Raw genomic sequence first — 27,654 nt, forward strand, 5'->3', positions numbered from 1 at the left:
TTCAGCAGCTCCTCTCCACTTCCCATCTTCCCCAGTGACTGCTGAGCTTCACTGCTGCCCCCGTGTGGAGGAAAGGGACACAGCCGGCGAGAATGCCAGTGGAAAGTGCAGTGGGATGTTTTTAAGTACAAGTCTGAGGTGTGGGTAGGCGAGATTTCTCAGCGGTTAAGTGCACTGGCTGCTCTTCCATAGGTCGTGAGTTCAATTCCCACCAACCCCATGGTTCCTCACACCCATCCGGAATGAGATCTGATGCCCTCTTCTGGTCTGGCATGCAGACATACACACAGGCTGAATACATATTCATAATAGGTAAATAAATCTTTAAAAAACATGTAAAACTAAATAAACCTGAAACTTAAAAAAATGCTAAAAAAGAAGTCAGGGCACTGTTAATATGTCAAATATAGACACGAATTTATACAAACCAGCAGTATCATATGAATTTGTAGTCTATTTGTGTTCAATATTGGACAATTTACATGAACATTTATTTCTGTACTTAAATTACAAGGGCTCAAAGTAATCATTGGTGCTTAGCAGGCAGAGCACGGGGCAGCTCTCCTTTACTGACGAGGCAGCGGCACATCCCTAGAGGAGGGGGCAGTGGGGCTTCAGCTGGTGCAGCCCTGTGGCTCCTTGCAAGGCTCAAGAGTATTCCCAGGCCGCCCCACATTGTTGGACGATGTTGCCTCATCAACATCCTCACACAGGGATGCTGACAGGCCCCATCCCCGCCTGGAATTGAAGGCAACCCCCTGTGGCAAACTTACCATCCCTCTCCCTGAATGCCATTCCTGTGACCATGCTGTCTAATTCATGCTGCGGGGTGCTCCTCACTTTGCCCCCAGCGTCAGGCACCGGGCCTCACTTGTCCGTGGTTCAGACCCTGCTCTGCTTGCGTGCAGCAGAGCTGAGCACCAGGACCTTGCTGTGCACTGCAGAGAGGTCAGAAGAACCTTGCTGACTTCAGAACCGAACTGACCATGTCTCAGAGGAAGCAGTTCTCTTCCTCGTTTTACAGGTGAGAACAGGGAGGCTCGGGGATGTTAGGGGACTGGTTGTCAATTCCGCATAACAAACCACTCAACAGTGGAGTGACTAAGGAAATTATTGTTATTGTTACTGTCAGATTACTGTTCACACTTCCACGAGGCATCACTTTCAGCCTGGCTCCACTGAGGGTTCCTTAGGCCACGCTCACGGGAGTCACTCATGAGACTATGTTTACCTGGTGAACTCCCAGGCACTCATTGTGTTGGGTCTCAGAAAGAAGCAGGTCATCCTGTCTAGAGTTTTCTGAATCAGGGTAGCCCAGGAATCTTCACACCGTCACTGTGTGAAGTTCCCAGAAAGAGAACAGAGGCGTCAAAGCGTCTGCAGATCCAGTACAGGACACTGCACACCACTCCTGTGACCATGGGAGTCCCTCACTGCTCCAGCTGTTAAGAGGGGCAAAGGGGCTTGAAACTGTGATGGATTTGTAGCCTTTGTCCTGTCTTAAAAATCTTGTCCAGCAAGCAAACTCTCTAAGCTCACCGAGGAAGTGTTGGCACGCAGAATTGGGCCTGAAGAGTCTGCTTCAGTCTGTGGGTTTGACCGCAGTGGTTACTGTGGGAAAGGAAGGCCTCTTTTTCTTCAGTTCCTCATGCTTTCTGGACGCTTCTGCTCCCGCACCCAGCCCCACGGTGTGACTGCATCAGTTTTACCCGTATGCTCAGGTGCTAGTTCAGAACTTAAAGGAACGTTTCTGTGGTGAAAATCTGATGTGATCTTTTCCTTAGAAACATTCATGAACCTTTATTTATTCCTGTCTTCTGACTCCTTGGCCCTGACTGGGGAGCCAAGCATTTACACTCACGTTCACCAAACTCTACACCGACTCAGACACGTGAGCAGCTCGCATCCCACTCAAGGACACTATGTGAGTTTAAAACCCCTTCCTTCCTGTGGTATCTAGAAGCAATCAAGGATGTGCTTTTGGGAGGAGGAATTTCATTTCATTCAAAGCTAATCTAAGTGTCTCAGAGAGCTAGATTCAAGAAGCCATTTTCTTAGGAGGTTCTGAGCAACATTGTGGAAGAGTAGCTTGGGGCTGTCTTTGGAAACAGAGGGACCAAGCCTCCAAGCTAGCGCCGCCCAGCTTCTTACAACAAATTATGATGAAATAAAGCAAATCGAGCAAGATATAGATTTTTTGGGACAGTTTAAATTGCCTGCTGGTTAATGCAGAGAACACATTATTCAAAATTCAAGTCATATTCAAAGTATATTTTCGTTATTGAAGAAATAAGTTGTCTGAATTTTGTAACTAGAGACATTGTGTGTGTGTGTGTGTGTGTATTTATAATCTGGCATTCCTTTTTTAACTATTTATCATGTATACAATATTCTGTCTGCATGTATGCCTACAGGCCAGAAGAGGGCACCAGACCTCATTACAAATGGCTGTGAGCCACCATGGGGTTGCTGGGAATTGAACTCAGGACCTTTGGAAGAGCAGTAAATGCTCCTAACTGCTGAGCCATTTCTCCAGCCCCGACATTGTATATTTTTTAAATCTAATACTCATTTTTCTTTTAAGCACATAGAAAGTTTAGAGTAACAGATACGAAAATCTATAAAACTTTTAGAAAGAATCAATGCATGTCATCTTGCCGTAATAGTATTTGACACTTTTTAGATAGCTTATTTGGTTTTATGATGTACATAAGAATAAGATTGCAGCCGGGCTGTGGTGGCCCATGTCTTTAATCCCAGCACTGGGGAAGCAGAGACAGGTGGGGATCTCTGTGAGTTCAAGGCCAGCCTGGACCCAAAGATACAGAGAAACACTGTATCAAAAAAAAGAATGAGACTGCATCTTATTGTTATCTCATCTTTGTTACTTTTCTATGGCTGTGAGGAGACACTATGCCCAAGACAACTTCCAGAAGAAAGTTCTAAACGGGACTTACAGTTTCAGAGGATGAGTCCATGATCCTCATGGCAGGGAGCACGGCAGCAGGAAACAGGCATGATGTGGGAGCAACAGTTGAGAGTTCACATCTGGAAACACATGAGGCAGAAAGAGAGCTAACAGTCATGCCTCTTCCAACAATGCCACACCTCCCAATCCTTCCCACATAGTTCTACGAACTGGAGGGAGGGTCAACTATTCAAATATTTGTGCCTATGAGAGTCATTCTCATTCAGATACATATTCCATACCTGTTCCTGTTGGCTTCTGGTCAACATATCAGAATGAAAAATGCATTTTGTCCAACTCCAACAGTCCCCCTAGTCTTTCAGTCTGAACAATCTCACAGGACTCTCTTAACTGTAATCCCTCTGTAAAATAAAAAAAAATCAAACTACATACTTCTGATATACAATTGCACAGTTATACATTACCATTCCAGAACATATGGTAAATAATAGAGGACAGTGAGGAAATATTGGACCAAAACCCCCAAACTCCAAATCCCATAGCCCTGTGTCTACTGTCAAAGGGCTGACTTAGAAGGCTCCACCCCTTTAGCTTTGCTGGCTGCAGCACAACTCTCTCTCTTGGGCTGTGCATTAGTCAGGGTTCTCTAGAGAACAGAACTGATAGAACGTGTGTGTGTGTGTGTGTGTGTGTGTGTGTGTGTGTGTGTGTGTGTTTCTGTGTGCGTAGCAAGTGAATTTATTTCATCATAGATTTATGATGTACCCAATTTTTCTAGGTCTCTGATATAACGTGCTCTCTCACTGGCTAATCCCATCCTAGTGTTTATTGCAAAAATCTTCAACTATTCTAAATATTGCACTCATTTGGACATCTTTCCCAGAGCTGATCTAATTATATAAGAGGAGCTTTAGTTTCCTGTTCATTTAAACTAAAATTTTTACCTTTTTAACGAATTGACCTGGAATTTTGACTAATGCTGCCCTAAATTTACATATTGCTTGGAAAAAACTGGCAACTTTGCAATGTCACTGGGAAATGTTAAATGGGTGTGCTGATGGGTTTTTGGATTTGTTCTCAAGACAGAGTTTCTCTGTGTAGCTCTGGCTGTCCTGGAATGCACTCTGTAGACCAGGCTGGCCTCAAACCCACAGAGATTCCTCCTGGCTCTGACTCGCAATGATAGTGATTTTTTTAGAAGATTTATTTATTACATATACAGTGTTCTGCTTGCATGTATACTTGCACACCAGAAGAGGGAACCAGATTTCATTACAGATGGTTACTGGGAATTGAACTCGGGACCTCTGGAAGAGCAGTCAGTGCTCTTAACCTCTGAGCCATCTCTCTAGCCCAATGATAATGATTCTTTAAAGACTTTGCAGTTGCTACAGCCTGCAACTATGCTGAGTTCTGCTGCAAAAGAGTCTTTATCAATAGGATTAAGTTAAGGACTAGCAGCGAGGAAGTTGCCCTGAATCTTCTAGAGAGTAACTAACAAATACCACCATGAGAGGGTGACCAGAAGCAGGCAAGGAGATGTGAAAGTTGTGTCAGAAGATGGGGTATGGGCCACAAACCAAGAAGAATGTAGACAACTTCTAGAAAATGAAACAGGTGTGGGAATGACTTCTCTCCTACAGCCTCGAGAAGGAAGGCAGCTCTACTGACCCTGTTTAAACTTCTGACTTCCATAACGTAGCTGCCAATAGGGCTAAGGAGGGGATGGACCCCTAAGCAGGAGTATAGAATAATCGTCTACACACCTCATGCCTGTCTCATGTTATTCTTTACTAACAGAGAAATAAATGTTTAGAAATTGGGTAGGCAAGCTTGTCCAGAAGGGATTAAGTTACTTTTTAAAATGTAATTTCCCCTGTCAAAGATTTTGAAAAAAAGTTCCGAGTGTGGAGTCTGAACTTCATAGTTTCATGAAGTGTGTTGTGGTACCAACATGAAATGTGCCCACAGGCTCATGCGCTCCATCACTCAGTCCCCTATTACAGTAACTGTAACCTCAGTCCTCGCTACTTCACTGTTAAAATGAAGTCTTACTCACAAAGACTGGTCCTGTGTTTCCTCTTAGGTGTGGCTAGACCTGTCTCTATTTAACCAGGCTGCTCTACAATGTTAATCTCTAAAAAATATTTGTTTTAGTTGTTGCTAACAGTTTTCGATTATTACTTATATTCTAATTTTCTGTAAAGTATCTTCTTAAACAGTTCTTACTCTGTATTAAATTTAGAAATATTTACCTTTGGGGTGCTGCACTTTGCCCTCTAAACTCTAGATTACACTGAAAAGCTACTTATATCTGCCTACTTACCAAGAATTAATCCCATGACAAATGTTTTCATGTGAACCGGGTCATAGATCCACACATAAACCTAGAAGAGTCAAGAAACCTCAGTGTTTAAAAGTTCTACGGTCCTTTGAATTGTTTTCTGTGTTTCTATTTTGTTGATTTCAGCCCTCAGTTTGATTATTTCCAGTCTTCTACTCCTCCTGGGTGAATCAGCTTCTTTTTTTTCTAGAGCTTTCAAGTGTGCTGTTAAGTCTCCCATGTGTGCTTTCTCCGTTATCTTTATTTGGGCACCTATTGCTATGAACTTTCCTCTTAGCAATGCTTTCATAGTGTCCCATAGGTTTGAGTATGTTGTGTCTTTATTTTCTTTAAATTCAAGGAAGACTTTAATTTCTTTCTTAATTTCTTCCTTGACCCAGGGGTGATTTAGTAGTTGACTGTTCAACTTCCATGAGTTTGTTGACTTCCTGGCGGTAGCATTGTTGTTGAATTCTAATTTTAATCCATGGTGATCTGACAAGACACAGGTGGTAACTAATATTTTTTCGTATCTGTGGAAGTTTGCTTTGTTATCGAGTATGTGGTCAATCTTCGAGAAGGTTCCATGAGCTGCAGAGAAGAAGGTATATTCTTTCCTATTTGGGTGGAGTGTTCTATAGATGTCTGTTAAGACCATTTGATTCAATACCTCCAATAATTCTCTTATTTCTCTGTTAGGTTTCTGTCTGATTGACCTGTCCATTGGTGAGAGAGTTGTGTTGAAGTCTCCGACTATTAGTGTGTGTGGTTTGATGACTGCCTTGAGTTCTAGAAGAATTTCTTTTACATACATGGGTGCCTTTATATTAGGGGCATAGATATTCAGGATTGACACTTCTTCCTGATGAATTGTTCCTGTTATGAGTATGAAATGTCCATCTCCATCTCTTCTGATTGATTTTAGTTTGAAGTCAATTTTGTTAGATATTAGAATGGCCACACCTGCTTGTTTCTTAGGTCCATTTGCTTGGAAAACCTTTTTCCAACCCTTTACTCTGAGTAGGTGTCTGTCATAGTGTGGGACACTATGAAAGCAGTGCTAAGAGGAAAGTTCATAGCACTAAGTGCCCAATTAAAGAAAATGGAGAAAGCACACATTGGAGACTTAACAGCACACTTGAAAGCTCTAGAAAAAAAAAAAGAAGCTGATTCACCCAGGAGGAGTAGAAGACTGGAAATAATCAACCTGAGGGCTGAAATCAACAAAATAGAAACACAGAAAACAATCCAAAGAATCAATGAAACAAAAAGCTGGTTCTTGGAGAAAATCAACAAGATTAACAAACCCCTATCTAAACTAATCAAACGGCAGAGAGAGAACATGCAAATTAATAAGATCAGAAATGAAAAGGGGGACATAACCACAGACACAGAGGAAATTCAGAGAATTATTAGATCTTATTACAAAAGCCTGTATGCCACAAAATTGGAAAATGTAAAAGAAATAGACATTTTTTTAGATAACTACCATATACCAAAGTTGAACCAAGACCAGGTGAACAATCTAAATAGACCTGTCAGTCGTGAAGAATTAGAAGCTGTTATCAAAAATCTCCCTACAAAAAAAAGCCCAGGACCAGATGGTTTCAATGCAGAATTCTACCAGAACTTCCAGGAAGAGCTAATACCTACACTCCTTAATGTATTTCACAATATAGAAGCAGAAGAGTCATTGCCAAAATCTTTTTATGAAGCTACAGTTACCCTGATACCAAAACCACACAAAGACACAACCGAGAAAGAGAATTATAGGCCAATATCACTCATGAACATCAACGCAAAAATTCTCAATAAAATACTGGCAAACCGAATCCAAGAACACATTAGAAAAATTATCTATCATGATCAAGTGGGCTTCATCGCAGAGATGCAGGGCTGGTTCAACATATGCAAATCTATCAATGTAATCCATCATATAAATAAACTGAAAGAAAAAAACCATATGATCATTTCATTGGATGCTGAAAAAGCATTTAACAAAATTCAACACCCCTTTATGATAAAGGTGTTGGAGAGATTGGGGATACAAGGATCATACCTAAATTTAATAAAAGCAATATACAGCAAGCCAACAGCTAACATCAAATTGAATGGAGAGAAACTCAAAGCCATTCCACTAAAATCAGGAACACGACAAGGCTATCCAGTCTCTCCATACCTCTTCAATATAGTGCTTGAAGTTTTAGCAATAACAATAAGACAACATAAGGGGATCAAGGGGATTTGAATTGGAAAGGATGAAGTTAAACTTTCGTTATTTGCAGACAATATGATAGTGTACATAAGCGACCCCAAAAACTCTACCAAAGAACTCCTACAGCTGATAAACACCTTTAGTAATGTGCCTTGATACAAGATCAACTCCAAAAAATCAGTGGCCCTCCTATACACAAAGAATAAAGAAGCAGAGAGGGAAATCAGAAAAACATCACCTTTCACGATAGCCACAAATAGCATAAAATATCTTGCGGTAACTCTAACCAAGGAAGTGAAAGACCTATTTGACAAGAACTTTAAGTCTTTGAAGAAAGAAATTGAGGAGAATATCAGAAAATGGGAAGACCTCCCCTGCTCTTGGATTGGGAGAATCAACATAGTAAAAATGGCAATTCTACCAAAAGCAATCTATAGATTCAATGCAATCCCCATCAAAATCCCATCAAACTTCTTCACAGACCTTGAGAGAACAATAATCAAGTTTATATGGCAAAACAAAAAACCCAGGATAGCCAAAACAATCTTATACAATAAAGGAACTTCAGGAGGCATTACCATCCCTGACTTCAAACTCTATTACAGAGCTACAGTATTGAAAACAGCTTGGTATTGGCATAAGAACAGAGAAATCGACCTTTGGAATCGAATAGAAAACCCGGATATTAACCCACAAACCTATGAGCACCTAATTTTTGACAAGGGAGCTAAAGGTATACAATGGAAGAAGGAAAGCATCTTTAACAAATGGTGCTGGCATAACTGGATGTCAACCTGTAGAAGGATGAAAGTAGATCCATATCTATCACCATGCACAAAACTCAGGTCCAAATGGATTAAAGACATCAACATTAATCCATCCACTTTGAACCTGATAGAAGAGAAAGTGGGAAGTAATCTACAAGATATAGGCACAGGAGGCCTCTTCCTAAGTAGGACCCCAGTAGCACAGACAATAAGAGAAACAATGAATAAATGGGATCTACTGAAACTGAGAAGCTTCTGTAAAGCAAAGGACACTGTCAGTAAGACAAAAAGGCTGCCTTCTGACTGGGAGAAGATCTTCACCAACCCCTCATCAGACAAAGGTCTGATCTCCAAAATATACAAAGAACTCAAGAAACTAGACACTAAAACTCTAATTAACCCAATTAAAAAATGGGGTACTGAACTGAACAGAGAATTCACAACAGATGAACTTCGAATGGCCAGAAGACACTTAAGGTCATGCTCAACCTCCTTAGCGATCAGGGAAATGCAAATCAAAACAACTTTGAGATATCATCTTACACCTGTCAGAATAGCTAAAGTCAAAAACACCAACGATAGCCTATGCTGGAGAGGATGTGGAGAGAGGGGAACTCTCATCCATTGTTGGTGGGAATGCAAACTTGTGCAGCCACTGTGGAAATCAGTGTGGCGGTTTCTCAGGAAACTGGGAGTCAACCTCCCTCAGGACCCAGCAATTCCACTCTTGGGAATATACCCTAGAGATTCCCTAACATACTACAAAAGCATTTGTTCAACTATGTTCATAGCAGCACTATTTGTAATAGCCAGAACCTGGAAACAGCCTAGGTGCCCCTCAATAGAAGAATGGTTAAAAAAGGTGTGGAACATATACACATTAGAGTTTTACTCAGCAGTAAAAAACAATGACATCTTGAATTTTGCATGCAAATGGATGGAAATAGAAAACGTTTTACTGAGTGAGGTAAGCCAGACCCAAAAAGAGGAACACGGTATGTATTCACTCATAAGTGGATTCTAACCACAATTAAAGGTCTTTGAGCCTATTATTCGTGATCCTAGAGAAGCTAAATAAGAAGATGAACCTGATTAAGATTATTTAGCTATCCACCAGGAGGCAGGAAATAGTCAAGAGTCCCAGGTAACCTCGGGTGCATGGGGGCGGGGGGGTGGGAGGGTTGTTGGAAGGGGAGAGGGTTAGAGAGAAAAAAAGTAGGGGAGGAATGGGGAAAGCTCGGTTGACCGGGATGGGGGGGATGGAGGAAGGATGAATATGGGATCAGGGAAGAATATATTTCAACTAAGGGAGTCATTTTAGGGTTTACAGGAGACTTGATTATATATGGGATCCCAGGTCCAAGGAGAGATCCCCAGATTGTTCTCTGGACAGAGGAGAGGGTGCCTGAACCGGCCTTGGCCCATAACCATACTAATGAATATTTTGCTTATCACCATAGATCCTTCATCTGGCGAAGGAGGGCGATACAGACGGAGACCCACATTGGAGCACCGGACTGAGCCCCCCAAGGTCCAAATGAGGAGCAGAAGGACGAAGAAAATGAAAAAGGAAATAGGGAATGCAAGGGATGCTATCACCCACTGATACAAGGGGACGGATCTAATGAGAGTTTACCAAGGCCAGTTGGACTGTGACTGAACGAGGAAGTGATCCAACCAGATTCTCTGAATGTGGCTGGCCCGGAGTCTTTCTGAAAAGCCATTGACAATGACACTGGGACTTGTTTCCTCTGCATATACTGGATTTTGGGGATCCAGTCTGTTTGGATACTCACCTTCCTGGACCTGGAGGGAGGGGGGAGGAACTTGAACTTCCCACAGGGCAGGAAACCCTGACTGCCCTTAGGGACAAAGAGGGAGGAGGAGAGGGAGTGGGGGGAGTGGGAGGGTGTTGGGAGAAGGGGCGGAAATGGAAACTTTTATAATTTAATAAAATTACTTTCAAAAAAAAAAAAAGTTCTACAGTCACACTGTAGTCAAGTGTACTCCACACTGAAGCTCCTCGAAGGCACCCCAACACCTAACACCCGAAGAACTTTTTCCTTTCAAGATCAGAACTACACTCAATCATTAAAAGGCTCTCAGTTTGAGCTCTCAGTTTCTGTAAAGTACAGCATTCTTCCATTTCCGAGTTCTATTTTGAAAAAACTTTTTATTGCTTGTATTTGGATCCATTTATATTACTAACACTTGGGATTTCAACTCAACCCATATTACACTGTTTCCATATTCCCTGGGAATTAGATTCACAAACATTAGTTTGGCTACTCACCACTAAATAAAACCCTATATGTTAAAAAGAGACATTTTCCAATTTTAAAAGTCCAGAGACATGGTGTTTCATGAGTGTGTGGGTATGTGTGCACACAAACTAACCTTTTCAAGATGACAAGCGTTCAACTTTTGTTCAGCCTGCTTCCTCCCGGACAGACCTACAATTCCTTCCTGGTACAATGGGCAATCTGCCAGTTGGTTCTGAAGACTTACGGCAGGTGTCTACCGTCTCCTACCTAACTGGTAACCGGCAATGCTTACTACATTATACAGAATACAGAAAGATGTGTAGGTGCCTATGTCTTTAGGGAACTCTAAAATTCTTTACAGAGAATTGCACTATATTTTACTATACCAATTCCAGCGTCTGTGAAGCATCTGGCACACACGGATGTACTCAACGCTTAACTCAAGATATCTAAGCTCTTCCCAATGCAGAATTTAAACAGAGAGCCCTAGGAACCACTGCTTTTTACATATTTGATAATTGGTATCAGTGAATTAAGAAAGAATATGTCTTGAAATTCACATCAGTTTGGCGGCTAAGACATAGTTATTATTTTTGTAGTAGTTAAGTGACTACCTTAACAGCCTCCAAGCAAGGCCATCATCGCATAAATCTCACTACAAAAGATAGAATGGAACTATGCCCTTGAACAAAGCATTAGCAATGTTGAAAATTTCAGGGCTCCAAGAGCTGTGTCTGATGAAACACTGCTGAAGAGCCAGAAACCAGTAGGCGATTCCCATGAACCATTCTCCTGCTTCTCTCTATGATAACAGAAATTCTGTGTTCTGACTGGGCAAATTAAACCCTCAGTATAAAAAGTGCATTTTGAAGACCTTATTTCAGGTGATCAGTAAATCCAAGTGTGCATTCATAAGATGGTTTCCTGGAAAGGAATAAACGTGCCTCTCCTTCTTTTTCTCTGTGGATGTAGTTTTAGGGTTGATGGTCTTTATGGATCACGAGGCACCTTGGCCAGAAGATTCTAACACAGGGAAAAAGAAAGGAGGATCTCAGGCCCGCCATGGAGCTCCATGCCTGTGCTGCTCACCCCTAGACTACACTAATGAGAAAGAGTCCAGCATGTGTTCTATACTAAGCGATCGTAATTTCGGGTTTCACATCACTCATATCCAGTCAAATCTGACTCTAACATCTTATAAAACTAGCCTAGAAAAGTGAATTTTTTGAAAATGACTTTCATGTACTTAAATTAAACATTAGATTTTTCTAAATTATTTCTTTTCATAATGATGGTATCAAATATATTTCTAAGATTTTACTAGGAAAAACTGGAATTCTATCATACTCAAATCCAATATTCTAATCTCACCTCATCTCCATCCAGAAAAACTTGATCATCATGTGGCTCAAGTTTGACTTTTTTCTTAGTTTCCTTCTTTTTTTGGAGTTCCTGAAGTTTCCTCCTATGAACAGACAGGTGAATAGAATAAATGCTTCAGACAGCAAACACTGTAACATTAATAAAAGGAGAAATCTGATGATTTCAACACTAATAAAAATCCTTAAGATCAGTATTTACAGATAGCCCAACACTTACCTATGTGGCTGTAAAAGCTTTATGATCATAGGCCAATTAAAGATCACATGTACAAACGATTTTTACTTTTTTAATTTGTGTGTGGATGTTTTCCCTGCATTTTGTCTAAAACACGTGCATGCAGAGCTTTTAAGAGAGCCAGAAACAGATTCAACGCAATGCCCAGCAAAATCCCAGCAAAATTCTTCAAAGACCTCGAAAGAACAGTACTCAACCTCATTTGGAAAAGCAATAATCCCAGGAGAGCCAAAACAATCCTGCAGAATAAAAGAACTTCTGGAGGCATCACAGTCCCTGACTTTAAACTCTGCTACAGAGTTACAGTACTGAACACAGCCTGGTATTGGCATAAGAACAGAAAGGAGGACCGATGGAACTGAACAGAGGACCCAGATATCAATCCACACATCTTTGAACACCCGATCTTTGATAAAGAAGCAAAAAATTATCAAATGGAATAAAAAGCATATTTAACAAGTAGTGCTGCTATAACTGGATATCAACATGTAGACGAATGAAAATAGACCCATACCTCTCACCATGCACAAAACTCAAGTCCAAATGGATTAAAGACCTCAACATAAAGCCAGACACACTGAACCTTATAGAAGAGAAAGTGGGAAGTACAATTGGATGCACAGGCACAGGGAACGACTTATTAAATAGAACCCCAGCAGCACAGACACTGAGAGAAACAATAAACGGGACCACCTGAAACTGAAAAGCTTCTGTAAAGCAAAGGACATGGCCAACAAGACAAAACGACAGCCCTCAGAATGGAAAAAGATCTTCACTAAGCCCACAGAGATAAGAGGTCTGATCTCCAAAATATATACAAAGAACTCAACAAATTAGACACCCAAGATTCACATAATCCAATAAAAAAATGGAGTACAGACCTAAACCAGAGATCTCCCAACAGAGGAATCTAAAATGGCTAAAAGACACTTAAGGAAATGTTCAACATCCTTAGTCATCAGAGAAATGCAAATCAAAACAACTCTGAGATTACATCTTACACCTCTAAGAATGGCCACTACCAAAAACAGTGATGACAACTTATGCTGGAGAGGTTATGGGGAAAGGGAACACTTCTGCATTGCTGGTGGGAATGCAAGCTGGTACAACTCCTTTGGATGCCAGTGTGGTGATTTCTCAGAAAATTGGGAAGCAACCTTCCTCAAGACCCAGCAATACCACTTTTGGGTATATATCCAAAGTGCCACAAGGACATGTGCTCAACTACGTTCATAGCAGCTTTGTTTGTCATAGCTAGAACCTGGAAACAACCTAAATATCCCTCGATTGAAGAATGGATAAGGAAAATGTGGTACATTTACACAATGGAGTACTACAGAGCAGAAAAAATGACAGCTAGAATTTTGCAGGAAAATGGATGGATCTACAAAACATCGTTTTGAGTGAGGAAACCCAGACACAGAAAGACAATTATCACATGTACTCACTCATAGGTGGTTTGTAAACATAAAGAAAAGAAAGCCAGTCTACAAACCACAATCCCAGGGAACTTAGACAACAATGCGGACACTAAGAGAGACTTAAATAGATCTACATGCAAAGTAGAAAGTAGAAGAAGACAAGATCTCCTGAGTAAATTGGGAGCATGGGGACCTTGGGGGAGAATTGAAGGAGGAGTGGAGAGACAGGGAGGGGATCAGAGAAAAATAAAGAGCTCAATAAATATCAATAAAATAAAATAAAAAAAAATAAAACGAAAAAGAGAGTCAGAGACATCCCCGGAACTGGAGTTAACAGAGGTTATGAGCCTCCACGTGGGTGTTGGAAACTGACTGTAGGTCCCCTGAAGAACGGCCTCTGCGCCATCCCTCCAGCCCCCACAGTGACTTTTAAAGTTTTAATTTAACTTCAGGAAGCTTACCTTTTTGGACTCTTCCTTTTCACCATCTTTCTTTTTCTCTTTTTCCTTTGTTGCCCTTTCTTCTTTTAAATTTTCTTTCTTGCTCTTTTTATCTTCTTCTTTCCCACTTTCAGAAATTTTCCTTCTTCTTTTTCTTTTTTTATGTCTTTATCATACTTCATTTCCATTACTTTTGGGGCCTGATGAAAAAACTGTTTCTTTAAAAGTCTGCGGGAAAAGTGACAGTTCTAGGATTACAACTCCCACGAACTACAAAGACACAAACTTTTTAAAAAAGCAAATATATCAAGACCCAAATAAAATGAGCAAAGGAAGATATGAACTGGCAACTCATAAATGAAATTATCAACAGTAAGACTATGGAAAAAATACAGTCAAGTAGGACAAACATACAAAAGAGTATGAGGAATCCCACAAAAGAAAAAAAGCCAATCATTCTCTGAAAAGCAGTCAAAACTGTCATTTGAACTAACACAAAGGACGTTACTGCTTTGAGACTTACCCGCAGAGTCTCTATGAAGTCTCAGTGACAGGAATTACGACTCATTCTCAATGTTATGTCTCTAACACAAGAGTCAAAGGGAACATAGCTTATTGAAGAAATGTCAACACGGGAAACTGTGTTCCCGACTTCTGGGGCACCTACACTCTCTCTTGCTTGACTGGGTTTCCTTGTGATACCCAATTAATTCTAGCTCATGGGCATCCTACACAGCAAATGTCAAGATCTCCTCATTTGGCCTCCCATAAATGTTATTTATATCTGTTTGGTAATGTACAAATAAACAAAAATTTGAAATGAATCTTTAATGATTACTACTTGTAAATGCAAAGGGGAATTTAAAAGCAGCAGGTTAGTGAGTTACTTGAGTAAGGAGAAGAATGTTCTTTTACTTCAGAATGTCTTAAAAAATTATAATAGAAGATATATTCTAATTTTGCTTATATTACCACTCAATATTTAATGGGAAATATATAATTTTTATGGGAACATCAAAATTTTATTAGATTATAGATGCCCACATATTAAAACTTCTGCTCAAAATAGTAATGTGATTAACTATAAAGTAATATTACAGCAATTTAGAATTGTCTCTACATCATTAGTTTGTGTCTTTAGATTTCAATTTACTCTGTGGAAAAAACTTTCTCAGTCACACCAAAAAAAAAAAATCCTCAATAAGAAGTTGCAGAAGGGCACAGACCTAGCAGGGTTGCTGCTTCTGCTGCTCGTCCAGCATGGCTGCCCACACACAGCAAAGCCAAGCATGTAACCACTGCCTAATAAAGGCACTTCCCAGCAAGCCCCCGGCCAACATTTGCTCAAATGGAGAGAAACTAAGAGCAATGCCACTAAAATCAGGACCAAGACAAGGCTATGCACTCTCTCAACACTTACTCGACATAGTACTTAAGTTTCAGCTAAAGAAATACAACAACTGGAGGAGACCAAGGGGGATGAAAACAGGAAAGGAAAAAGTCAAAGGATCCTTATTTGCAGATGATATAACAGTGTAAGTAAGTGACCCTTAAAAGTCCACCAGGGAACTCCTACAGCTGATAAGCACTTTCAGCAAAGCAGCCAGATACAAAATAATTCATAAAAACTAGCAGCCCTCTCATATACAAATAACAAATGGACTGAGAAAGAAGGTGGGGAAAACAACACCTTTCCCAATAGTCATAAATAATACAAAGTATCTTGGGGTAATTCGAACCAAACAAATGAAAGACTTATATGATAAAAAAAATTTAAGACACTAAAAAAGATATCAGAAGATAGAAAGTTCACCCATGCTCATGGATCAGTAGGATTAAATAGTAAAAATGGCCATCCTACCAAAGTAATCTACAGATCCAACACAATCCCCATTAAAACTCCAACACAATTCTTCACAGATATTGAAAGGAAAATTTTCAGCTTCATATGGAAACACACACACACACAAAACAGGATAGGCAAAATAATCCTATTGGAATGAAAACAGCATGGCATTGGTATAAAAACAGACATATCTGTTAATACACTCAAATTGAAGACCCAGACGCAAATCCATATATCGACGGACACCTAACGTTTGATATAGAAGTCAGAAGTACACACTGGAAAAAAGAAAGCATCTTGAATAGATGGTTCTGGTCAAATTGAATGGTAGCATGTACAAGGACCCAAATAGACCCATACTTATCACCCTACATAAAACTCAACTCCAAATGAACCAAAGACCTCAACATAAGGTCAGATACACTGAATCAGAGAAAGTGGGAATAGCCTTGAACTCGCTGGCTCAGGAGACTATTTTCACAACAGAACACAGCACTGGCACTAAAATCAATAATGGGACCTCATGAACCTGAGAAGCTTCTGCACAACAAAAGATAACGTCATCTGGACAAAGCAGCAAGCTTCAGAATGGAGAAAAGACTTTTCAGCAACTACACATCCCACAGAGGGCTAATAACCAAAATATATAAAGAACTCAAAAAACTAAACATCAAGAAATCAAACAACCCAGTTAAAAATGGGGTACAGATCTAAACAGATTTCTCAAAACAAGAAACCCAAATGGCTAAGAAGTACTTAAGGAAAAGTTCAACATCCTTAGGCATCAGGGAAATGCAAATCAAAACTACTTGGAAATTTCATCTTACACCAAACACAATGGCCAAGATTAATAACACAATTGACAGTTCATGCTGGCAAGGGTGTAGAGCAAGGGACACAGTTTCATTGTTGGTACGAGTGCAGACTTGCACAGCCACTAAGGAAATAAATCAGTGTGGCAATTCTTCAGGAAGATGGGAATCAATCTGCCTCAAGATTCAGCTACACCACTCTTGGACATAAACCTAAAGGAGGTTTCATTCTACTACAGAGACACTTGCTCAATCATGTTTATTGCTGCTCTACAACCAGAAATTGTAAATAATCTTGATGTTCAGTAATGAATGAATGGAAAAAGAAAATGTGGTACATTTACACAATGGAATGTTACTCAGCCATGAAAAAACACTGAAATCACCGGGGGATGGTGGCTCAGGCCTTTAATCCCAGCACTTGGGAGGCAGAAGCAGGAGGATCTCTTGTGAGTTTGGAGCCAGAGAACCACAGATAACAAAGGTTAATGTGGGGTAGGGGACCTGAGCGAAAAGAGAATCAAGCAGGGAAAGAGGCAAGTCAGCACCACACAAAGAACAGATCAGAGAGGAAATGTGGCAAACAAATAAAAGCAAAGAGAATTATTTTTTTTGAATGGTAGCATTTTATTAACAGCTAATGAAAGGGTGTGTATAATATGCAAAGATCCCTTCAGAAATGCATAGCTATAAAGATCATTTCTACCATAACACGTTAAGTTCAGGCCACTGGAAAGTGAAATACTAAATGAATATCCATTAAAATGTGTATGACTGGAGACTAATTTAGAAAAGTACATTGGAGTCAGCTAGAAAGAAGTGTCTGGGAATTCCAATCAGATTCAAATTACCTAATTTGAATTAGGTAATTGGTCAAATTATTTAACACTTTACCTGCGCAAAGGTTTATATTGTACTTTAATATTTCTATGGCCTGAAATCTAAAACTCATATTTATCAAAAGTAAAAAAAGAATAAAAGAACACTGTGATCCTTCTACTCTTTCTAAAGTAATAGTTTTTTCTGTAGTATAATTGGCATTTTATTTATTCTGTCAATTAATAATGCAATTGAAAATATTTACATCAATTGAACTCAAGCTAAGAAATCAACTTTCATGTTTTTACATGCCAACATTGGGTATTAAAAGGACAGTCAATATAATTATGCCCAAAATTATTCGCCCACAAACTTGTAAATATCTGGCATTAGGATGTTTACACACAGCTCAGTTGTGGGTGTTAAGTTCTCAAGCTTCAAGGAAGAACATTGTGTTTACTTCACTAATGGGAACATCTCTTAATGCTGGGATGGCATCTTCTTGGTAGTTCTTCCACTGTTGGTTTTTGGCATAGTTATCTGTGATGGTATAAATGGAGTTGAGTGGAGAGGTACTCATCACGTTAATACCAAATAAGAGGAAATAACCAATCACAACAGCAATGAGGAGGTAGACAGGCAATGCGACGACCCAGTATTTTTGAGGCCAGTAAGTTAAGTCTAAGGAGTTTAACCAAGATTCAGGAATGAAAGCCCATACAAGGTAAAGTAGGAAGCCAAACTGAGAGCTTAAGAAAAGAACAAAGCCATAAATCACTTTGACAATGGCGACGGTGAATTTTCCACCATTTTCCCTATGGCTTTAGACAATCTCTCAGCTCCTCAGCACTCAGTCCTCTGCGCAGGCAACGCCCAGAGAACTGCAGTGGGGGGTGGAAGAAAAAATAAAAAATTAAAAACCACTAGGAAAAAGCTGGGGATCAGAGGAGCCCTGTCGGTTAGTGCAGGCACAGTGGGCTAAAGTAAAAGTTTTTATTGCCCAAGAGCCTGCCCATCAATACTAGTTATTTATCAAATCTGGTATTACTGTTTTTTTTTCCTAGAGGAAATTTTCTTTATTATGAAATAATTATAGCCAGAATAAGGGAAATTTAAAGTAATTTAAAAATCCTTTACATCTTCTCAGTTATAAGATGAAAGCTTGACTTAATGCTACAATCTGTATTTGAGGTTTTGCATCGATAGAATCATAAACCCGATTACGTAGTTATCTTTTGTTTTGTATTGGTATTATATGGTAAGTACAATTGTTGTTTATTGACATTTTACTGACTATGCTGCTCCATGGGTTTAAGAGTAAAGAAAATATTAAGATACTAGATTGTGGGTTGGTGATACAACGTTTCACTGAAATGAAAGAGTTTATGCATAAAATATATACTAAAAAAATACGCCATAGGGACTGGAGAGATGACACAGCAGTTTAGAGTCCTTGCTTCTCTTGTGGAGGAGAGGGTTAAGTTCCCAGCAACCACATGTCAGCTGATAACCACCTGTAACTCTAGTCCCAGAGGAATCTGATATCCTTTTCTCACTTCCACAGGTACCAGGTACACACAGAACACAAACACCCATACATGTAAAATAAGACAAAACACCTAAAATGCTAGCATAGAATTTCTCGATCTGGTATTTCCCCTCAGACTTTACTTAGTTGCTGTAGAAATGAAACTGGATAAGTTTTACTGTGGTTTCCTCTACAGCTGAACAGGAACCCATGAGAACTGGTCATAATGAGGACTTTACGGTTATATCAGAATTGGCTGACACCATCTTAGGTCCAGCCCTTTATTTTAGTGCAGAAAGAACACAAACAACTGGACATGAATAGGAATAACGAGCAATTCAAAGTGAGTTTGTCTCTAGGTCGTTCTCCCAAGTTCCAGATCTCTCTCTCTCTCTTTTTTAAGGGTCTTTTTTTTTTTTTAATGTGTATGTCGAGTGTCCTGCACTATGTAAGTGTACTGTACGGATACACTTGGTGTCCTCACAGGTCAAAAAAGGGTACCAGATTCTCTGGAACTGGAGGAGCAGAGGATCATAATCTGTCACGTGGGTGCTGGGAAACAAACTGGGCTCCTGTGCAAGAGCAGCAAGGTAACCAAAGCCATCTCTTCAGCCTCAGGATCTTTTAGAACTTTTCATATAACAATGTAAATGTAAATGTTCCTAAATGACCACAGTATGTGAATTAATACTAGCTGCTCTCCTGATGAGATATTTAGGCTCACAGAGTTAATATCCTTAGTAGTAATATTGGCAGGTGACACACATTAACTTCTGCTCCAGTACATGCATCATGAACCTGCTGGAGGAGATACGCTGCAAGGATGGAGAGTAAGGGATCTGAGCGCTCCATTTCGAGCTTTACTCTGTACTGCTGTTTTCTGACCTCAGATAGGCTTTTCACTTTGCTATGTGCCAGTTCCTTTAGCTCTTAACTTTTCATACTACTCATGCACACCCGTGCATGCGGATACACATACACACAACTGGAAGCAGAGCGGGAAGTTTGTATTTTGAAATTCTCATCAGACAAATCACTGCACAAGACAGTAAATATAAACTGCATCACTGTTAGTTCAGTCCTACTTCCCAAATAAAACTTGTTTCTGAAATGTTCATTACTCATCTCCAGTCATTCAGTAACTAAGAAATTTAAGAAGTATTTGATAATCATTAACTTTAACAGTTTTTAAAGAGGGTTCTTAGATGAAAAATTGGTGTGGGACAATTGTCTATATTCTGTCAATTATATTTTTAAATAAACGCTGATTGGCCAGTAGCCTGGCAGGAAGTTTAGGCAGGATAACCAGACAAGAAGTGCAGGCGGGTCAATGAGAACAGGAAAATTCTGGGAAGGAGGAAGCCCATTCCTTCCCAGTCCTGCCCAGGCATGGAAGAAGGAAAATGTGACCTGCCACACTGAAAAAGGTACCGAGCCATGTGGCTAACATATACCAGAATAATGGGCTAATGTAAGTTATAAGAGGTAATAAGAAGCCTGGAGCGAATGGGCCAATCCGTTAATAACTAATGCAGACTCTCTGTGTCATTTTTTGGAAGGTTAAACAGCTGTGGGAACTGGGCAGGACAGAAACCCCAACAAGCAGGCCCTCATGTAAATAATATTATCATTCTTTCCCCCCTTTTTTTTTCTATAAGAACGAATCTCAAGTAGTCCAGGTTGGCCTCCAACTCACTTTGTAGGCAAGAATATCCTTGAATTCTTGGTATTTCTGTCCCCAGCTCTCCAATAGGGGATTATAAGCATGCACCACTACACCTGGTAGATGGTGGACACTTAAGGGTTATTAAGCATTGTCATCATTAAGTGTTGTATGTACCTCCCATGCAAACATATAATCTAAAATCTCAAATACTCAGATGTTAAACTTTGGTACCATAACCAAAATTTAGCTAATACAGATTAGTAAGTATACTCTTTAAATATTAAACAGAAAGAGGAAGGCAATTTGGTTTGCTTTTGGAGATATAAATTCTTTACCACAAGTTTCTTTACAAAGAAAAATAACTAAACGAAAAATGTGTGTGTCACCAAGGGGTGCGTACTTCATCCTGAATCTTCAAGAAGAGCCTGCGAAGACAGTGCAGCTGTATGATTTTTAAAAGGAATATGATATTAGCAATCACTGAAAACAGCAAGCAAGCTTGACTTTTTCCAGAGTTGTCCCGCGCTATCATCTCGCCCGCAAGAACGACGTGGGACACTTAGGATCCTTCTGCAGAAAAGCTTTAATGCGTCTTGAAAGAGAGAGAGCATAAGCTTCCAAAGCGGAGACCCAGAATGAGGGAACCCATCCCTTATATAGGAAACAGTCCTCGCTTCGGACATGTCACTCTTGGATTGGTCCGCTGCCCATTATCCCAGATGATGCCTCGGGAGTAGGCAGGAACAGCAGTGGGAAGTTACCAAGCACATGTGCGTTATCTTGTTCACCTGGTGGTGAAACTAGATGCCAGCACCATCTTGTAATGGAGTATGTGGTTGCGGTCCTCCACATCTCCCCCTTTTTTGCTTCTTTGCAGAAAGGCAACTTCCTCAGAAGGCAAAGATAGAGGTCGCACTTCCCAAAGTTGAAACATTATAATGGGCTTGTACGGAATCTGCCCCTAGGTTCATGACACCTGGAACTTATCCGGCCTGCCCTCTGCCATTTTTCTGGGAAAGGGAATATACGGCAGGAAACCCTTATGCAGGGCGACATATCTCTCAGAGAGGGCCATTCTCTGTGCGATGCTCTTCAGCTCGACAACCTTCAGGGCTAGCTAAGCCAAGCACTCCACCCTGTGCAATGGACCACTGTCCTAGGGGTGCAGGAGCTGGTTGGCATAAACCTTACTGCTTTAACATAGATAACCACACATCAGTAGAGGCCCCTGTTCCAGGGCAGCCAGCGCTTGTGCAATAACCACTTTGTCCCTATGGCTTTGGGATTTGAGTCCGCAGACCATTCAGAGGAGAAACACTATTCCACAGCATAGGGCTGCTCCAAACATTCCCACCCCCACACATTCTTTGAAGTAGGAGATGAAGGACACAATCCAGGACTGGAATCCTTCGGCTAAGCTTATAAATCATCTCTAGGAAGGTAGGGAAGCCCCAGAGTCTTATTGGTTGTAAAAAACCGAGGAAACACTGCCAATCTATGGTTGACTGGTATCGGCTTCGGGAAGGCTGAGAGTATCCCCCATCGCTGCTCCATCATAACTGTTGTCATCCATCCCTAGTAGAAGTCAGGACAATTCTAGAGATCAGTTTTCTCTTGCTACCTTGTGGGATCAAACTCAAGCCATCAGGTACATACCTTTGCCCCCGAGCCATCTCATCTCCTGAGACTAAATTGAGGACAGAGAATTCTGAATAAGTTCTATCAGATCCTTTTCCATTTTTAAACCTCATGATACCAGAAATCTAAATCAATGCTTCTAGTGCCTTGTTCATCTATAAAGTCACTGTATTTCCTAAAAATAATTACTTTCCGTTTTGTTTTTAAATATTTCATTAGTTTGGCTTGACATCACTTTCATTAGAGAATCTCAGTTGTTCAAATTCTACAACACAACGTCAATTAACACACAAGCTCACTTCACAGTTTAAGCAACCTGATCTGAGTCCAAGAAAGAAATGTGAATACAGTTCCCGTGCTTCCAACTCTGATGGGGCACCAGATTTTAAAGTTGTTCTGTCATGAAAAAAGAAAATGAATTGGCTACAAAAATAAAACAAAACAAAACTCTCAACCTAAGTGTTTGTATCAAACATCCCTCCCCTCCCAACGAAGTCATTGTAATTCAAGATCAATAAATCTATTTAAAAATCATTTCTAAACAAAACCATCAAGTAACAACAGGAAACTCCACAGTTAGTGTGTAAATGCTTTTTCCTGTAACAAACTCTGAATTTGGTCATTACACTCGATCTTTTAATCTCAAGTAATGCCAATATGAGAGGTTTTGATTCTTGACAAGAATAAAAGAACTGAGGAATGCCCTCCTTGGACACTTGGAAGAGGCTAAAGAAACGCCTCAGTGGTTAAGCACGCACTGCTTTTCCAGAAGACATCAACTTGGGTGCTAGCACCCGCTGTCAGGAAGCCTGTAACTCTAGCTCCACAGGAGCTGACACCCCTCTCTGGCCTCCACTGGTACCTGGACCCTTGTGCACATGACCACACATAACCAAAAGACAAGCATTAAAAAATTATTGGGTTGTATAACGATAGTACTGTAAGATCTTCCACAAACATTCTATACTGCCATATAGAAATTAATGTAGAGAATAGGAAAAAATTTTAATTTCATAATACCAAGCTGACTTTTAATAACTAGAGTCTCAAACAAACTAAGTAGCCATATTTCATATAATTTACAGCCTAATGGTTAATTTACCAAATAGGTGGTTGTTAATTATTTTTAAGTTTATTAAGGAGTGATAAACAAAAATCAATATAACCTAACCCAATTTCTTTATTCTGGTGAAGGAGGGCAAGAAAGAGGTTACATACCAAGCATTTTAAATAACTTTTAATAAGTCATTCATTTACTTAATATTTTCATATCAACTCTACAAAGAGTTTTCTTAAGATAAGCAATCCCTGCAAAAGCAGAAGTTGAAGTTAAAAAAAAAAAAAAGCAAAACTTCCAAGCCCTTGCTAACTAGTAGAGCTGGCGTACAAACAAGCATCTGATGTCTGAGTGGCCCCCACCATAGAGGGCTATAAAGTTTCTTCACCTACTTTCCTGTTTAACCTAAAAGTTCATAACTGAAATATGAGCAGCCATTTAAAAAGTACATTATTACCTTTATGACAATATTGAAGAGCAGATAAAACTGTAAAATAATGTGTATTAAGGAGCAAAAAAGTACAAATTTATACTGCCAGGGGTAAATATAGGCAGTACAAGGAGGTACAACCACAACAACTTCAATACAAACTGTAATACAGTAACTATCCACGTTAAACCGTAATAATAAATTTCAAATGCCTAGGAATAGTATAATTAGAAACTGCTGTTGTCTTGACACTTTGGTGTAAAGACCTATGTGAAGTTGGAATATGTCTCTAATTCCCTTCTGTACCCTGTTCAAAATTACTGTTACGCCAGCCAAATTCGAAACTTGCTGAGTGTTAGTATCTTTCCCACAGTATTTTTAAAAGGTTTAAACTTTAACTTACATAGTAGTTTAACTTACATAGTACATAACATACCCAAGACCCGTGGGTTAATTAATCAATAAAACTTTTCAAGTAGATATAAAATGAAAAAAGAAAAAAGCTATCTTGAGTGAGGAACAGAAAGACAATAGTGAGGCAACTTGGGACTGGTTTATTAACAATTTAGCACATGCCATCAACTTATTACGCCTTTATTTACCCCATATGGATGTTCAACAAAGAACTCACAACTGGGAGGGAAGTGCGGGGAAGAGATGCACAGATGACGTCCATCCCTACGGGCTGAGGGGGACGATGTGTAGGGAGGAGGCTGCCCAGCTGGCACAGGAAAGGGGCCAACAGCACCGACCGGGCTGGGTTTGTTTATACCGCGTCCCCTGGAGGAAAGCCGGCGAGCCTCAAGTAGGCTGTGCCGTTAAAAGAACTCCTGACAGGCAGGGGAGGGCCGACGCCACCTAACGTCTGCACCGGGAGCCCGCAGGCCGGGCAGGGACCGGGGACCGGGAGCGCAAAGCAGCGGCTCGGCCCTCGGGTCCGCCTCCGCCGCCTCCCACCCCAGCCACCGTGGCCTTCATTTCGGCAGCGCCAGGATGAACGGGGAAGGGACGGGAGGCCCGGGCCCGCCGCCGCCGCCGCAGGAACGCGGGGCCGGGCGCGGTGTTCCGAGCGCCGCTCCTCCTCCCTCCCTTCCTTCCCCGCCGCTCCGCAGACACCACGGCCGAGCGGCCCCCAGCACCGCCCCGCCGCAGACCCGTCCCGGCGCCGCGACCCCGCCGAGACATCCTGCCGCCGCCCGCCAGCTCGGAAGTCTTCCCCGCTCCCTCCGCCTCCCAGGGAGCACGTGTCCCCGATTCATGGCTCCTCCGAGCTACCTGGATCCGCTTCTCGTGTCGCCTGCGTCCCGCCACGTCGGCCGCTCCGCCCGGTTCCTTCTGACCTGGAGCCTGGACGGCGAGGAGGCGGCGTAAAGCTCGCGAGAGCGCGGCGGCTCGCGGCCCGGTTCGTAGCCCGCCGCGGGCTCCGGGCTGCGGGAGGCTCCGACGGCTGCGGGCTCCGTGCTCGCCCGGGGCTGCGGAGGCAGTGGCGGAGTGGGTCCAGGGACGGCAGGCTGCGACGAGCCTGGGCTCTCAGCCCCGCCTGGGCGTCCGAGTCGCCTGCCACAGGGGACTCCATGCGACCCCGCGGTCCAGTGTCCTCCGGTACGGTCTGGACCGGCGGCGGGGACTCCGAGGGCGGGGGCCCGGGACCCTCCTAGGTGACTCGGAGGTATTGTCAAATACCAAATAAATGCTAGCTGAAAGAAGACATTGGACTTGAGAAATGAAATATTCTGGATGGGAGAGAGAAAGAAAAAACCAACTGTGGTCTAGTGTGCATAACAAGGAGAACATGAGGCTAATAAATTAAATCTCTTCTGAAGGTAATAGAACCATAGTTTGAGAAGGAGCTCATAATGGTTAGTTTGGGGATTGTACTTGGCTGAATCTGGAGTCAACTGAAAGGCAAGCCACTGGACACATCTATAAGGGATTTTCTTCATCGGGATATCTAAAAAGGGAAGAACTACTCTAAATGTTAGTGGTAGATATTTGTGGCAACCTCAAGAAAGGAGGTAGAAAGAAGCTTTTGCTTTTGCCTGCTTTCCTTCACTACCACTGGGAAGCTCATCTGCCCTGCTGCTGCTCCTTCCTGCTGCTGCTGCTGCTGCTGCTGCTGCTGCTGCTGCTGCTGCTTCCTGCTGCTGAATTCCTTCACTGTTACTAGGGTGCAAATGCCTGCAGATCCTAACATGTCCCAAACACCAAGACAGCTCTAGGAACCCTCCAGGTTTTCAGCACTAGACCGGGGTGCTCAGCTACGCAGCCTCATGGGCTGAGCCACTACCCGGGCTCTCATCATCCCCAGAATGAGACAGTTATTGTTGGACAACCCAAATAGTATTATGCCACCTGATGGAATAAATTCCCTTTTAATATATATTTTATATATTGAATTAAATATAACATATAACACACACACACACACACATATATATATATATTTATCTAGAGATCCCTGATCAACACAAGCATAACCTAACCCTTTACATTTGGAAAGAAGTCAATCTCTACTGAATGAAATAGTGTTTTCATGTACAGATCAACTGACCTATAGAAACAATCCAGTGCTTTCCAAATAAAACAGCACAGAACAGAATCATCATTGGGTAGGAAGGACTAGACAAATCAAAAACACATTTTATGTTCTAAGTTGTGGGCTAATTAGTGAGAAGTCATTAATTTTCCTGCTCCCTGACAGCACAGATCCAAATTACAGATCTCAGTGGGAAGGAAAAGAAATGACTGCCTTCCGAGTAGAATCGAAGGGTTAAAAAAATAAAATAAGAGAACTTTAATGACTTTAAAATAAGAGAACTTTAATTTTAAGTCAAAATTAATGACTTTCTCTGTTCTTTGGTTAGTTTGGATAAGGGCTTGTCTAGGTTGTTGATTTTTTGAAGAATCAAATCGTTTTGTTTTGTTGATTTTAATATCTTTAAAAATTTGATGATATTTTCATTTATGTATAGGATTCTATTGATTTTTAGGTTTTTATTCTATGTTAGTCAAGGTTAGTAAAAAAAAAAAAAGAGTAACCTGCAGAGGTATTTGACATGAAAGAGATGAAATTAAAGGAACTGGATGCTTTCCAAACTGAGTAGAGGTTGGAGGAATAGCCTGGGCCTGCTTAGATGACTGCCAGATGCTATGGGAAGAACACAGACAGGGGAGTGAGTGAGTTCAAGACAGCAATGCTGGCTTCAGGAAACTCCCCAAGAAGCTGTGATCCAGCTACCAGGAAGCCCAGATTGGAAATTTGCTTCTCACACTTTTGAGGTTGCTCTTTAGCCCACAAAGATAAGAAAATGGGCCCCAGGCAGAGAAATACTCAGGCCCTATGACTTTGTTAGCCAGCAATGGTCGGTAGATAGCCTCCTCATAGTGTGGATAGTCTCCTGATGTCTCCAGTGACTCACGCCTTCATCTGGCACCCAATGAACGTTTGGTTTTAGAACCTCCTCCATCACCCCCCCCCCCCCCCCGCTGTACTACCCGCCGCCAGCTCAGAGTGCACCTGGCTATTCTCTCCCTCAGCTGGTTGATACCTGTGCGTTGAGCCAGCAGGTCATTTGGATATAGAATTCTCACGAAGCAGTGTCTTTTCTTGCTGCAGATCGGTCACGGTTCTTTATATTGTCTCATTACTCACCTCAGAGCAGCTTCCAGGCCTCCCACCACTGCACACTGTGCGGAAATTCAGACGGAGTATGGGCTTTCCTGGGTGACTGCTGTCATCTTGTTATCCCTGTGCTGCTGCGGCTGTTGACCAATCAGGGGTCACTGCAGTACACACAGTTTGTGATTTCTATTAATAACTATTTTTGATCTAAGCGTATCTTTTAGCATTTCACACTAAAGTCAGATTCATACCAGTCACAT

General features: G+C 41.3%; 1 protein-coding gene and 1 pseudogene across 4 annotated transcripts in view; both read right to left on the reverse strand.

Moving 5' to 3' along the window:
• LOC148118811 (uncharacterized) overlaps window positions 1-25,175 on the reverse strand; it is a 30,132-nt gene extending 4,957 nt beyond the window's left edge. The window contains exons 1-7 of one of the 4 annotated variants that reach the window (XM_087899533.1): window positions 25,048-25,175; window positions 13,998-14,204; window positions 11,870-11,963; window positions 5,256-5,316; window positions 3,211-3,330; window positions 2,958-3,048; window positions 774-938 (exon numbers count right to left, since the gene is read on the reverse strand). In XM_087899533.1, coding sequence (XP_087755659.1) covers window positions 774-776 — 3 coding nt within the window. In that variant the 5' untranslated portion in view covers window positions 777-938; window positions 2,958-3,048; window positions 3,211-3,330; ... (2 more) ...; window positions 13,998-14,204; window positions 25,048-25,175. Of the gene's footprint in view, window positions 1-773; window positions 939-2,957; window positions 3,049-3,210; window positions 3,331-5,255; window positions 5,317-11,372; window positions 11,522-11,869; window positions 11,964-13,997; window positions 14,205-25,047 lie in introns of all 4 variants that reach the window. The other 3 variants (XM_087899532.1, XM_087899530.1, XM_087899531.1) reach the window with 3 other exon arrangements.
• Window positions 14,217-19,833, reverse strand: LOC148118812 (phosphatidylinositol N-acetylglucosaminyltransferase subunit P pseudogene; annotated as a pseudogene).
• Window positions 25,176-27,654: the final 2,479 nt, after the last annotated feature.

Source organism: Myodes glareolus, chromosome 20 (genome assembly GCF_982192425.1).
Source record: "Myodes glareolus chromosome 20, mMyoGla1.1, whole genome shotgun sequence".
NCBI lineage: Eukaryota > Metazoa > Chordata > Mammalia > Rodentia > Cricetidae > Myodes > Myodes glareolus.